The 15,562-nt window shown below is 35.0% G+C and overlaps 1 protein-coding gene across 1 annotated transcript in view; it reads right to left on the reverse strand.

The window, feature by feature from the left end:
• Window positions 1-6,580: 6,580 nt before the first annotated feature.
• Window positions 6,581-15,562, reverse strand: part of LOC137616428 (uncharacterized) — a 14,256-nt gene continuing 5,274 nt past the window's right edge. The window contains exons 2-3 of the mRNA XM_068346174.1: window positions 8,287-9,858; window positions 6,581-8,022 (exon numbers count right to left, since the gene is read on the reverse strand). Of these exons, the coding sequence (XP_068202275.1) occupies window positions 7,905-8,022; window positions 8,287-9,836 (1,668 nt within the window). The 5' untranslated portion in view covers window positions 9,837-9,858 and the 3' untranslated portion in view covers window positions 6,581-7,904. The remainder of the gene's footprint in view (window positions 8,023-8,286; window positions 9,859-15,562) is intronic.

A 15,562-nucleotide genomic window follows, 5' to 3' on the forward strand; every position in this document is an offset into this window, starting at 1 on the left:
GCAACGTTGTTGAATGCTCATTATTCAAAGGGTGAGGATGATGACTATTGGGATTTCTTTAAGAGGATGAATTGTCAGATGAGGGGGATAAGGCAGTGGGTCAAGTGAAATGGAGGTTGATTCATAATGGTTGGCCAAAATATTCACACTTGAAAAAGACAAAGAAGACGATGTTCCCAACGCTGCAACAATGCAGTTGAAGTACCAGACAATTTTTGTAGAGAGGTTTTATGGATACCTTTTAAATGGGAATATACAGGCACAGTCTAACAATTACAAAATTGTACAACTCTTTCAAATGACAAGAAAGTTGTCCAGTTCAATGCATCGGATGTGCTATCGGATTTATAAGGCCAAACTTTTTTGAGTAAAGAAAATACCTCCAGTGAGAAACTTGATAAAAAGTTAAAAGGAAAAATATATTCAGTTTTGTTTTTCTAATGCCAAATAAAAAGTCCAAGGCACTGCATCTATCAAGTAGGATATGAATTACAAATTATCAAAAATAAAAAAAAAAAAAAAAAAAAAAAACAATGGTGGAAACATCTGAATTTAGGTATCTAACACTTTTGCTGGGAACTGTTTTTAGATTTTAATAGTTTTGGTGCAAATTTCTTAAATGAGGAAATATTTTAACTTTTTAAAATTTATCATTTGATAAGATAAATTCTCAAGTAGAATGACCTTCCACACAACAAAAAGTCTAATTATAGATAAGAGTATATGCATTTCTATAGGAGCCAAGTAAGATTGCAAAACCCAGTTACTGTGTGTAAATAAAAACAGTTTCAATTATGCTTAACAAGTAGCCAATTAATAATATGACTAATAATGGATTGACGTGCAGCAGATGATTTAGAAGTAATAAATTGGTAAGAGGTGTTAAGCCGAGTGTCAAGATATTTATTTTTGGGATTCTTTGGTAGTTCCTTGAAGTAGGTCATCAAATTTTCCCCTTACCATCTGACACTAAGCAGGTCAGTTAAGTTTGCGAGCTTAGGCACATTCCTAACCTTCGTCTCAATTTGATAAATTTTCTAGGCAAACATTTTGTTCCTCATCCTTATCAACTCACTATCGTCAGTTATCAAGTCCCTTTGATGATGGGGCAAGATGGTAGGAGCATGTCCGAGTTGGGAAAGACAGGTCTTACCCAAAGACAACTTCTATGTGGCCATGGTGCAGTGCAACAAAACATGAAAATAATTAACGATATTGTCTTCCTTGGAGATTTCAGTGCTCATACTGGTTAAAATAATACTTTTCCAGGCAAAGGCAATTTGAATGCCAATTGCCTAAGATCTTACTCCTTGTGCATCAAGCACTGAGCCTGATCTCGGTATCAAAAACACAATATTTCAGCTTAAAGACAGGCGCAAAAACACTGGTGCATTTGATGCCAAGCACTGACACTTGCTGGACTATGTCATAATGAAGTAGAGCCACACTAATGACGTAAGCATAAGTGGAATTATGCCTCAAGCAGAATGTTGGATAGATCACCAACTGGTGAGATCCATCTTCAAATTAAGAATTAAACCTAAGCTATAGAATTGTGCTGGCCTGAAAAAAAAAAATCAGGAAACAATAGATCCTTTTTGCTTGCAAATAGCTAATGGCATCTCTTCCCTAACTGGCATAACTAAGGAAGATCAAAAGACTACTACAAATTTCTGCAATAATATATGTTACAGGAGAAACAATTAGCTTCAGCAAGTGGTTTCATGCAGACTGGCTTGATGAGAATTTTGACACCATTCGTCAATTACTTGATAAAACCTTGCAAATGCCTACTTAAAGACATTGGCATGAAGATACAGGGATATGAAATCAGAAGTATGTCAAATGCATGTGCTAAATAGCTACTGGGTGAATTACAGTGCTAAGTATATTCAAGACTTTAATAACTAAAAAACATGCAAGGTTTTTTTTATAATGCCTACCTATCTATCTACGGGCCTATGAAAACCACAATTAATTCTGTCAGCACACATGACAAAACCAGAGTTCTCAAGGAACATTCTGAGATTCTATGCTAAGGCTAAGCATTTCCATAAAACAGTGAACCATCATAATTCCATTGATGAGTCTGTTATTGCTGCTTTGCTGAACTTATCACTTATCTAGGACCTCGACCAGATCCTGAGGCCAATAAAAAGCATTAAAGGAGGCCAAATATGCAATTCTGATGGCTTTCATGGTAAAATTTTCTAAACCGAGGGCTATCATCCAGATAATCAGCCATCCAACATTATCAGTGCCATCTAGAGGGGATAGCAAATAAGAATAAAATAGAAGTGGTTGCAACAACAGTCAAGGTATTACCATTCTCTCTCCAGCTGGTAAAATACTAGCTAGTGTTTTATTCTCCCGCTTAACTTACATATATTTGAATCCTTATTATCTGAGCCCCAATGCTGGAGACCGGGAACATCGACATGACTTTTACTCTGAGCCAAATACAGGTGGAATGTTCAGAGAAAAATACAGATTTGTACATAGTCTTTAATGACCTTACCAAGGCCTTTCAGATAGTGCCCCACAACCTCCTAGCAAAGATACTTGCAAAATGTGGAGTTCCTAATAAATTTCTCAGAATACTTTTATTCTAACATTGAAACAAAACTGTATTGGCATTTAGGAAATTTCACCAATTGGCAAATTCTGTTTAAGCTGTTCATCTCCTCAATGATTAATCTAATGTTGGAAAAACTTAGAGAAGGAGAGTGGATGCTTGGCTGTTCAACATCAGACGTTTACAAGCCTTTACAAAAATACCTACATGCCAGTTGATTGACCCATAATATGCTGATGATGCTGCCATTTTGGTCAAAACTCAAGAGTCATCGTAACACCACTCAGACACCCAATCTTCATGATACCATAAACATAGCTTGCATATGAATACAAATAAAACTAAATTGCATCAGAATGTGGCGATTGTCACTTTTAATGATATTCTACTGTGGGTGATGCCTTTTTTTAAACACTGGAGTACCATATTCATCCACTACTGTGCTGGGGAATATATAAGGCATCACATATATACTTTGGCAAGCTGAGGACCACAGTTTTCTAGGATCACTTGTGACTAACCACCAAACGTCAAGCACAGTACTTAATTTTTTCTGAGGTGTATAAATATGGTCCTTATACTGATGTTATTTCAAGCGTCTGGAAGTCATATTTTTTGTTTGCAGAAAATGGAATTTCTCAATATTCCTTAAGAATTAGATTTCTGGTACTTTTTATTCAGTCAAATTAGATTCTCAGGAATTTTTGAAAATGTCAAATAATCACCAAAAAAGATCAGCTTCCTTACACAGAGAATCTTGACAAAAGAGAATGCACCAAGATAGAAGCCATGTTTGCAAAATACCAACTCTACTTGCCCTGTCTCATGATCCGAATGCCTGATGAACAGCTCACAAAGCAAATATTTACAAGGATAATCAATAAAGAGCAATAAAACCCTTGTGACACTAAGAGGAGGTAAAAAGATTAAGCAAAGTCAACCTCAAAGAAATATAAAATTCCACCAGCTAACATAAAAATCCTTGCTAGCACATCTCACCCTATGAAGGCAGGAGTGACTTAACAAACTAGCATCAGATGTGGTTTACGAGGGGTAAGATATGCAAGTCCCGGTTGGTCTGGAGAGACATAAAAAATACACATACATGGCATGAGCAGTAGCACGATATCTAAGAACTCAATCGATTAAGGAACATCCAATGTCATCATCAGTTACAATGAATTTCCTAAGTAAGCTTAGAAGGGAACAGGCACTTTGATCTAGGCCATGTTCTTGATTCCTTGGAAATTGGCAGAAACCTTGCATCTTTTCAAGTATAGATAGAACTTAAGAGGTCAAACCATCTTGTTCTTTGGTGGAGTGAGCCCTATGAAGTCTGAATTTCATAGTAGGCAGTCAAGGAATAGTTAGGCCTCAACATAAGAGGCTTAGGTCATGAAACTTGCACCCCAGGTCCTATTATTTTGGTGTATAATGCAGCTCCCATCACCGCTGCACATGTTGACACAACAGAAGTGGGATGATTTCCTCTTTACGAAAATTAGTTCCAACCTCCATAAAGGTTGTGCATTCCATAAAAAATACACAAGCCCATTTTAAGTAGTCCATCAAAGAACACCAGACCATGGGTGGATGAATCTAAACTTGTATAAATTGGAAATCAACAAAATGGGGTTTTAAAATTCACCAGATAAAGGATGGTGTCTAAAAATAGACAGTTCATATATATGCAATAAATACATGGATGATGGGAATAAAAACTGATAAGGTAAAAATTAAACAAACAGAAAGATAAAAATGTAGAAAGTGAATGGGTACCATATTGCTATATTGTAGAAAGAATCTACAAAAGCTTAGGAGACCCTGCATGAGGTTGGCTTGGCTGCCTCCAAGTTGAAATGATCCACATGATCAAAGATGGAGTTGGCCCAAGAAGCCCTTGAATGTTGGAGGCCAACAACTATTCGTGCAGTAATAATCAGAAAAGTCTACCATTGACTTACTAGTACACCAAAGATATTGTGACATTATCTAACTTAATGCCTAACATGTGTCTCACAGATGATTTCCAGATGATTGCCATAAGAACACCCAAAGAGGAGGGTGTATGACTTTTCTCAAACATTAGGCAAAATCTGTCTTATGCTGTTTTGCCCTTACTGGTTGAATCGATTCATATATCATGCTGTTCATTGCTTTCCTCTGTACATCCTTAATATTCTCGAATATTACCACTAAGAATGCCTTTGGCCCTGAAGAAGATAAGCTTACAGTCCATTCCCAGTTCTATACTCGCTGCCATCAGTTGTACTGCAAGAGATAACTGGCCGACTGCACTGATGAGAATAGCCAGAAACATTTTCCTATACTTAGCCTCAATATCCTTGTTATATGATTCAACATAATCTCTCATTCAGTACTATTATTACATTCATCCACTAAAGAACACACTTGCCTCTACAAACTACTTGCTTTGCGTGTGGCTAAAAATAATCTCAAAGAGTATAACAATTCTGCAAATGGAATAAAACTGTGTTATAATGAATTTGGGAGACATGGCTTAAGTTAAAAGAGATAAGCACTATCACAACTTGACCAACACTGTACATCAAAAGTAGTGGAAGACATGAACAAGGGAGACACTGTGATCACAGAACATTGATCCTACTGGCAGGAAGAGTTGTAGAAATTTTTAATCTATATTTATGATTTGGTAGTTGCCACAAATTGCAATACAGTAATGCACTTTGCTAAGATTCATGGAATTAAGTGAAGTATAATTACATCAAAGAATATAACTTAATTCTGGAAATTTCATGACTAGGAATTTAGTTTACATATGATTTGTGAAAACTCTGAGATGGACCATTCTAAAACTGCTTTAGGTCAGACTGTGGAGGCAAAACAGTTTAATTTAGAAGTTTCAGTTCACAGCCAGGCCTAGCTAACGTATTTGATGAGTATGCAAGGATTATTTTTATGAAATATTTTTAGATTTAGTTAGGGGGCTATGGATGACCTGGTGTAATATATTGCACATATCAGTAAAACAGCCAAAGAAGCAAAACCAAAACCAGGCCTTTATATAGGAGCTCTTTACCTGAGAAATAGAAAGGTTGACAATTGGTGAACAACCCTCACCATTAGGTAAGATTTTAGTGAAGACATGGAAGTGGATTTCTACACCAGTAATCAGATCAATTTTAGGGACATTGTTACCCCTGCCTTTTCATATTGTTTTCTTTTTTACATAAGAACAAAGAAACTTGGCCAAAACGTGAGATACAGTAATTAGGAGGACATTTGCCACTTTGTTTGTTTGGTCATTCCTCGCATCATCGTAATGAAACTTTCATTCTTCGTCAATGTTATTTTCATGTCAGGTTTTCCCTTTACGAGATTAAATGTGGAATGAGTTCTCGCCAATCTCTTTTGCCTTGTGCACTTTCAAATTGAATTCCCATCGAGTCTAGGTATTCCTATATTTTTTCCATATATCCTAGATCTTTCTACTAGCATTCGTTCATGTCAATTGCTTTTTAGGTTAAATCTGATCCCTTTCATTACTCAACTCTCAGGCATCCATTGAAGTATATAGATACAGTTGCTTTCTACATATTTGAGTGTCCAGACCATGTGGAGGTGCTACTATATTCATTACAGAGCCTTTGAGTTAAAAGGTGATAATGAAATGTATGCTGTTTGCATATGAAGGTCAGAAAGCCTTGAAGATCCTAGTGGGGCAGCATTTAAGGGTTCACAAAGACTAGATGCTCGGTTTTTGTTGGTAAAAATTAGATGAACTTTATAGACAAAATAAATGCCGAGCTCTTTGTGATAAAAATCAGATACTTTAAAATCTATGCACCTCATCTTAAGACAATCATAAAATGTTGAGTCATCATTACTTTATCAGTTTCTGTAAACCTGGTAGCTCTAAACAGACATACAGTACAAGAATTATAGCAAGATAATGTTGAATAAAACATGAAATAATGCATCAAACACACAATCTCAAGAAGTAGAGGATAATGCTACTGTATATCATTTTTAACTTTAATACTGAATAATATTCATATAAGAATGCACTCTTATATACTTTATATATATCACACAGATGGAAATATACAAGTGAAAAAAGCCAAACACCACTACAGCTACATCACAAGAAAAATAAATTCAATCTGAAATATGGGGGAAATATATTAAACTAAATTCACTTTATCTCAGTTCTGAGAAGGCTGGAGTAATTCACAATCACTTACCAGGCAAGTTATGAAATGAATATTAAATGCAGTTTACAGAATAAATGCAAGCTGGCGAGGAAAAATATTAACTAGAGATGATGAAACTTTTAAGTACATTATAATGCTTCATTACTATTTGAATAATCCTGGCATCACCTGATATAAATGAAAATATTGGTAATAACGTATCTGAGAAACATTACCTTTAAAATTAAACATTTTACAATGGCAATTAAAATGGACAGTTATCAAAATATAGCACAAAATAGGTTCAACATTACTGAGCAAATCAAATCATACTGAGAGATAATAAAATAATGTTCAAAAAGGGCCTCCCATGAAACATGAATCAATTGCTACCAAACACCATTTTGGTAATTAGAAATATAATCAAATAATAAATCTTAATATATTAAAGAATAGTAATAATGATATACTTTATCAAAATAAATTATTAGTCATCTTAAAACCAAAATTCCTGGACGGAAATTAGGCTACTTAAGTAATTTCTGACTCTGATAGAATATGATCCTCATTTACTGTACATTTGCTTTCAAAGCAAATAAATAAAATCATAGTATTAGAACTTAATATAAAACACATAATACAATTTGATGATCCATAAAAACGGTTTAGGAGACTTTAAAAACAGTATATGAAGGTATGAAGTACTATGATATATAATTGCCAGACATTATAAATTCAAATAAAAACTCTACTATAAATCTATCGATTTATTTTGATCTTTTTTAGGGGGAGGGATTAATTGCAGTCTTCTCTTAAAGACAAAAACAGCAAAGAATCTTTTTAATTACCATCACATATTTGGGAAAGCTAAATGGACTTAATTAAAAATTGATTACATGGTCACCAGGCTGAATATGCATTTCGATAAAGTAGAAAAATATACATACGACATAAAAATAAAATTCACTCCTTAATTGACAAGCTTTTTACCACTGCCTCATAATTACATTACAAATACATCAGAAGGGATATTGCAGGAACTGGGGTAAGAGAAACCCATTGTTAAATATTCACGTTAACAATGGATTACCCTTTATCAGATATATATCGGGATCATCACAACTTTTTCATGTGGGAGGGTCATCGTCCAAGCGTTACCTCCCTCTCATTTTTGCATGGTGTGGGCGGGGTGAATGCTGGGAAGGGCTGGGGCTCGGCTCTGGAGTAGAATTTGGTGGTCTTGGCGGGCGAGGACTAGGAGTTCTTGCTGACCTGAAAAGAAAAAATCAATAACTTAGTAAACTTTACTCATAATGGCAAATCTTTATCATGGCAAAATTATTCTCTTGACAATTATCAATGATAAAACAACATTTACAGAAGGTAAACAGTAACGTATAAAATCGTAGTGATTGACACTATAATACAGTTGACTATAACGAAGGATAAAGTGTTTAGTACTGTGTGTTTATGTTAAAGAAAGTAAAGTAATGTGAAAGAAAAGTCCACTGTTGCTATGGAAAACTCTTCTGCTACCTTGGCCTTGGACTTAATCTGTGCCTCCCTGAGGGAGATGGAGGTTGTGCCAGTGGCTGGTTTAAAGGTATTGGTGATACAGATCTCCTTGGGGATGTCAGTCTCTGTGTGAGGCCTCGACTTCGAAGTGGTGGGGATACAGATCTTCTGCTTGGTGTAGGTGGCGTAGATCTGGAGTGGTGACGCAAGGGTGGAGACACAGAACGTCTTACTGTCGAAGGAGAGTTGAGCCGATCTTGTGGAGATACAGAGCGCCTTGGGCTTGGAGGATATTGATTATAAGTTCCTCGGTTACGACTGGAAGGTGGTGCAGGGCACGGAGGTGTTGGTGGTCTGGGTGGTGGAGTAGTAGGTGTCACACGAGTTAAACTTATAGGGCTTGATGAGGCACGAGTCCGCCAAGACAGCACCTGGGGAGGGATGTCCCCATGAGGAACAGAGGTAGAGTTAATATTTGGATTATTAGGATAATGCTGTGTAGAAGATGATATACCTGCTGATGCTCCAGAATGCGAATTTGAAGATAAAGGTGGTGGCCATGGGGACAGAGACAAGCTGGCACCAATAGTAGTGGAAGTAGATGATGGTGAAATGCTAGGACCCATAACAGCTGAATTAGGAGAATCGCACTGCCAAGACAATCCAACAGCACCCTCAGATGAATCCTGACACCAAGATGAAGATGAAGATTCAACATCTAAAGAGGAATTAACTGGATCTCGTGGGCAAGACGATGTTGATGCAGTAGGTTCTATAAGAATGTCTGATTCTTCGGGACCCCATCTGGATCCAGAGCTACTTCTATCACTAGGCTTATTGGGATCAGGAGATCCGGTGGAACTTACATCATCAGTTCCAGCACTACCATTATACATCTCTGAAGTCCAGTGGGAGGCTGTACCTTCTGGTTTGGTATTGTTTTTGGAACAGTTGACCTGCCAAGTTGAGCGGGACACCATGGTTTCACCCACAGCATTAGGAGGAATATCTTGAGTAACATGAGAAAAAGATGGTACAGCAGCACCTTCAGAAGAATCTGCTGGCCACTGACATCCTGCATCATTATCTACAGAATTGACATGGTTAGTGGATGAAAATAGTGGCATATCAACATCCATGTCAGAGCTTGACACCTCTGAGGAAAAGGGGTTAGGTGAACAAGAGTGAAAAGTAGCTGCAGAATCTAACTTGCTTTTAGAAGAGCTTGGACACTGGTCTAGTGAAGCTGGAAATGCCACTGGAAAACAATCAATACTGTCATTATTTGACTCTTCGGCCATTGCTTCACCATTAGTAGGTCTTAACCCATTCTGTGAAGATATCAGTGGAACTGAAAAAGAACTGGTGGAGGAAGTAGGTTCCATAGAAGCATTAGCCATTGATGAAGATATAGAGGACATTGCTGAAGAGAATGGCGAAGTCCCAGGCACAGAAGGAGAGACTTCAGAGAAGTCAGATACATTTTCTCTGGGGATATCATGGCAATCATCTGATGACGACGGCAGTGATTCAGGAGATGGTGGGGGTGTAGGGGATGATGGGTTGTTCATACTGAAAACGTCGGGGCATCTCCTGCAAAAAAAAAAAAAAAAAAAAAAGGAATGTAAAAGCAAGTATGAGATTAAGGTTCACCAATTTAAGCCTAACACCTGCCATAAAACAAATAATTTTGGATTACTCTGAATGAATTATAAAAAAAATAAAGATATCTTACTACTAGACAATAAAAGCAACTTCAGAGCATAGTTGTTGGTGGGTCTAGAACACTGAGATTTTTCATTGACAGAATTTCTTTAAATTCATACAGAAACCTAAAATCCTATGTTTTATTTTTTTACTGTAAATTCACTATTGAGGAACATATATGATTTGTCTCCTCAATTGCACGAAAATTGCTACATTGAGAGAGTGTTAACATGCTTTGAGGGACTTCTCTATTTATAATAAATGTTTTAATCCCTTTATTCAGCCGTATTTTGAATATTATTTTCAGTCTAATATTCAATAGCTGATTCTCCTCTTAACTTGGACAAAAACATTAAGGTCTATAAAATTCATTATCCCAGATTTAAATACTCATCTCTAGCACTGTCGTTCAGTTACCTCATGCATGCTGTATAAGGTTTTTATAATGCATACCATCTTTTTCGTTCAGGTCTTTCCAAACTATACATTCTACCAAGTAGTACTAGGTGTGCAGTTAATTCTAACAGCCTTCCATTTTCTTTTGTAATGCTTTTGTACCACAAAATAGTTAAATGATCACTTAAACAAACGTTTAAATCGGAGCTACCACGATTTTGATGAGCAGCTTGACATGTGTCGCTTCATAATATGCCTGTTGCTTGATTATTCAATGATGATATCCCTCTTAATATATTTTCACTTCTGTTATCCCTCTTTTTATACTTTGTTTTTGCTTCGTTCCTTTTTTGTACAAAGGTATTTTTCATATTGCAACCCTTGGACTTGTAGCTTTCTTTTTTGCAAATAAAATCGCAACTTGGCTTACAACAACAACAACAACAACAACAACAACAACAACAACAACAACAACACCAATAATAATAATAATAATAATAATAATAATAATAATGGAGTCCGACATTCTAAAAGAATCTCATTAGTTCTGTTGGGAGTTTATAAAAAAAAATTCTTTCTTCCTATAGCAAGCATTAAAACAAAAAATTAAATGGCCTCTTTCTATTTGATATCTATCATCTTATCAGTTGCACCACAAGTTACATGCATAAAATTATCAATCAATCTGCTTTCATTTTATATGACCTATTATCAGTAGTAGTAGTAGTAGTAGTAGTAGTAGTAGTAGTAGTAGTAGTAGTAGTAGTAAAGCTTCAAACCAAGTTTTAAAAACAGCGGCCCAGCAAGAATAAAGAAAATTAATGAACTATAAACAGAAAATAAAAGCAAATATAAATATAGACAAATATAAAATATAGGGGACGATATGACATTTTTAGTTATCATAGATTTAAATCATTTCAATAGTGTCAATTTCTTATGTTTGTTAACAAAATTTAAAGCACGAGCAGAAGAGCAGCCTCAGTGTTGTAATGGTTATCCATTACTGATATTAAAAAGTGATACGTGGTATTAATCAATTATCTTTCTCTTAGATCCAGGCATCCAACCTGAGGGTTACAAAATCCTTGAACATAAAATATTGGTGAAGTTGGGGGACTTAAATCCTGAATATAGCCTACGTAAATCGTCATAAATCTAGTATTATTCATTATCATGTTTGGTTATCTAATATGATATCTACTGTGATTATGAATACACACCTCATTATTAACAAAACCTAGCAATGATAGACCTTCTTAGCACAGGATCTGTTCCATGTAAACTAGCCGACTCAATTCTAGATCTCTGATCATCTGCCAGCCAATGCTCTGCTGCTTTTTGCCTTTAATATTTACATGTGATATTGGATTTTTAACTTCAATTTAAATTTAAACAAAATCAAAATGCAGACTAAATCCTGTGAGTACCACCAGATTGGTTTTAGAAATTACGCAACCAATGATGAGTTTGAAAATGTTTATCCAGGGGAATTACTCTCAATGCTTTCAATACAAGTTCAACCAAGGTCCATGGAAAGCTCTTAATCATATAATATATTCTACATTGCATCTTTAATTTTTGCATTCAAAGCAATCAGTCAAAGGTCTTTGGCTATCAGTTAATACATCCAGGGAATATTGGTCTCCACAGTAACAAGTTACTTAGATAATCACTTAAAAACTTACATCAACTTTGGCTAAACATTTTAAATACTCTCATAAAGCAACGCAGTCCTTGGAATCTTAGGTTCAAATAATATAAAGTATGTTTTATTCTCTCTCAATCTTCGTATTACAGTACATAACTTCTGCTTTCCCTTTTTAATGATATCTACTCTTCTTAAATTATCCACGATATTATCGCTGAATTAAGGTACACCTTGAACTAGCAGAAAACTAATTGGCCATTGACTAGCTTAGCTTAAGCAGGCTTTTCATTAAGTGCATTCCTTTTCTCGTAAGTAACTGGAATTAATTATGTGGTTCAGAAGCAAATCCGCGTAGCTTACCCTACTATGATGATGTTAAAACCTTACCAGAATATTGGCCCTTATTTAGCAATCATTTTGTTTCCCAAGGTAGTTTTTTCAAATGGCTGGATATCTGAGCAACCTCCCAATGCAACTTTACCAAATCTATATTGAAAATGTGAGAAATATGCTGCAACTATATGCAATTTCCCTTGCACCATAAAATGCAGGGTGCAATGACAATGCATTATTTGTTATTAACAGAAATATTGTTTTAAAAAACCCGTTTCGCTTCTTTTTCCTCTGAACATAAAGACGAAATTCATATTGATTAACACACGTGATCTAAACTACACCACAGTGCAAACAATATCTATTACTATTATGCTCCCAGAGGTGACAATGCTTAGGATAGCATGAATAGTGAAAGTTTTTTTAATTACGTCTAATTACGGAAAGTTCGGAATTAACATTGGTTACATTAATCATTTTGAAAAATCTTGTTTGATGAAATTTAAATATGAAGTCTTTTATACAAGACTTCAACACTAATGCAAAATTATTTATTAAGCAGAAAACATTTTGTTAGAAAAAATGTAAATAGAACTGGGTTCGTCAAAGAATATTAGAAAAATGTAAATAGAACAGGGTTCGTCAAAAAATATTATAAACTCGTAAAGAATTTATCTAGAACAAATATACAATTTTCAAAATATTGTACAGCCCTTTCCACAGGACAACAAGCTGAGTATTGTGGAAAAGATTTCATTGAAGGTGTCCTTTCGTTTCTTAATTCATCAAAGCTTAAATAGAATATTGAATCTAATATGGCAATAATATTAATAGTACTTTACAGCATGAATTTTCAAATAGAGAGAGAGAGAGAGAGAGAGAGAGAGAGAGAGAGAGAGAGAGAGAGAGAGAGAGAGAGAGAGAGAGAGAGAGAGAGAGAGAGATAAATGTATCAATTTCCAAGTAGGAGAGAACACCATATCACTTATCCCTAAAGCCAACTTAGTGCCACTGCAGTCTAACTGAAAGACCGACCTGATAAAAATAATATTGTGACTTATATATCCCAAAATGGAGTATTTCATTGAGAGATGGAAAGCCACTGAATCCAAGCCAGCTGGGAGAGTGTAAACAGATGGTCTCCTCAGGTCTCTGTCTGGTTCTACTAAATTCACAAAATCTTCCAGGCAACCTATCTCATGTGAATGTGATATGTTCTTCAATATGAATTTATTCTAATATTTCTTGCCCAAACTGTAGTACTGACCTCCTACTGTATATTATTGTTGTGGGGAAAGGTTTTATTATTGTAGTATACTGCACTAGATTTTAAAGGCGAGTGATAAACCAGTAGGAAAAATTTTGATGTAGCAAGGTGCAGAAATTTATAATGAACTTCCTACCTATAGTGTTCTCACTTAAAAAAAAAAAAAAAAAAAAAAAAAAAAAAAAAAAAAAAAAACCATCAAAACCGAACTAATGCATTTATTAACAAAATGTGCAAATCCATCTTAAGATTACCGATGATTTTTGCCATGTTCATGTCACATTGAACTCTTGCCCTGTCCTTTAAATAATAAACTGTACTATTTATCTATTCAGTGTTCTTTATGAACTGTCTCTTGTGATCTTAGACTAGCCATGTTACAAAACGTGCATTGAATTACTACAACTACAGAGATAAGTGACTTTTAGCACTGACCAGTACAACTTGGTGAATATTTTCTTGAGCAAGCCCCTACCATTATGCCTACGTTTATCCAGAAAGATAATATTTATACTTGGTATATTCTACTTTATCTCTGTATCTCGACCAATAATGAATATACAATACCTCACCTTTTACCAAATATAAATTCTCTCATGCACATTACTGTATAAGAAGAAAACACAATAACAAACATTACATGGCACTTGCAATCTACAATCTTCTATGAAGGACAAGTTTTTTCCATATTATGAAAAAATCTAATACCAAAATAATTTTCTTTAGAAAAACAATATTTTATTACTTTATCAACAGACATCCTACCTACCACATGAATTGGCAACCCTGTAACTCTCTTCTATTCCAAACGGTCTATTAATTGTTCATCTAATGAAAAGCCCAATATTGATGGCATCAATTTCACAGCAACATTTTCTCTCAGGTGATACCAGTGATCCTGTCACTATAACCATCGCTTAATCCACTTCCCATCATTTCCTTCGACTGCAGACTCCATGGGTGTATTTTCCATCCTTTAAGACTAATTATATTTGAATGTATCTAAATCTTAAAACAAATATTTGGCACACTTTTCTCCCAGTTTCTAAACCATATGCTCACACATCTCTTAACAACGTTTATCACTATCAACCTGCAAACTCCCACCTTATTACTTCAAAACTTTTAATTTTGTGAAGTGTGCATTACTTTATTCCGCTCTCTCAAGTACGTCAAATTAAACTCTTTTCATTATATCATGTTAACATCTGTTTTTTGGGGTGTTTTAAAAGAACACTGTAAAATCATTTTTTAGTTGTTTGATATTTGTATGACTTTAAATAGGTTCTCTAAGTTACATATTCACTACTCACAGTTAGATAATTCCTAGATTTTCTTTAAAACAAATTCTTCCTGTTCGCTTTGGGGAAGTGACAACATCTGCCTTCTTTATTTTGGTCAAACTCATATTTGGTTTCTCGCCTACACTTTCCCACCTTATTATCGATAACTTTTACTACACTACCTGTTTGTTTTCTTATACTTTTGCTGATGATAAAGATTTCTAAATTCTTCATTCACCTATCCTACTTATCTATTCATTCGTCTAGTTTGTTGGATGCAGTTTAACATCGAATTTCTATTTTTTTTTTTCAATTCGGCTTTAAATGTTGAAGTAACATTCAATTTTTATCTTTCATCTCATTTAATATAGGGATCGACTGCCCTTTGAAATGTTTCTATAACATTTTTCCGCCTTTACTTAGTTCCACATCTCAAAAAGGTGGTCAGAAGTAAATTTTGTATCGTCCTTATCTATATCAATTTTCTCATCAGTTTTATGTGAAATTTCTGTCACTGCTTCATTGAGTCGAACAATCACTTGAAATTTTCTCAAGAAAGTTCATGACAACTCAAGATTATCGGCCTTTAACTAGAAAATCTGCAGCTTCAGTTTTCTTTGTTTATAGATCATTTCCTTAACTACTGTCAAGCTTTTCTAT

This window comes from Palaemon carinicauda, chromosome 22, assembly GCF_036898095.1.
Source record: "Palaemon carinicauda isolate YSFRI2023 chromosome 22, ASM3689809v2, whole genome shotgun sequence".
NCBI lineage: Eukaryota > Metazoa > Arthropoda > Malacostraca > Decapoda > Palaemonidae > Palaemon > Palaemon carinicauda.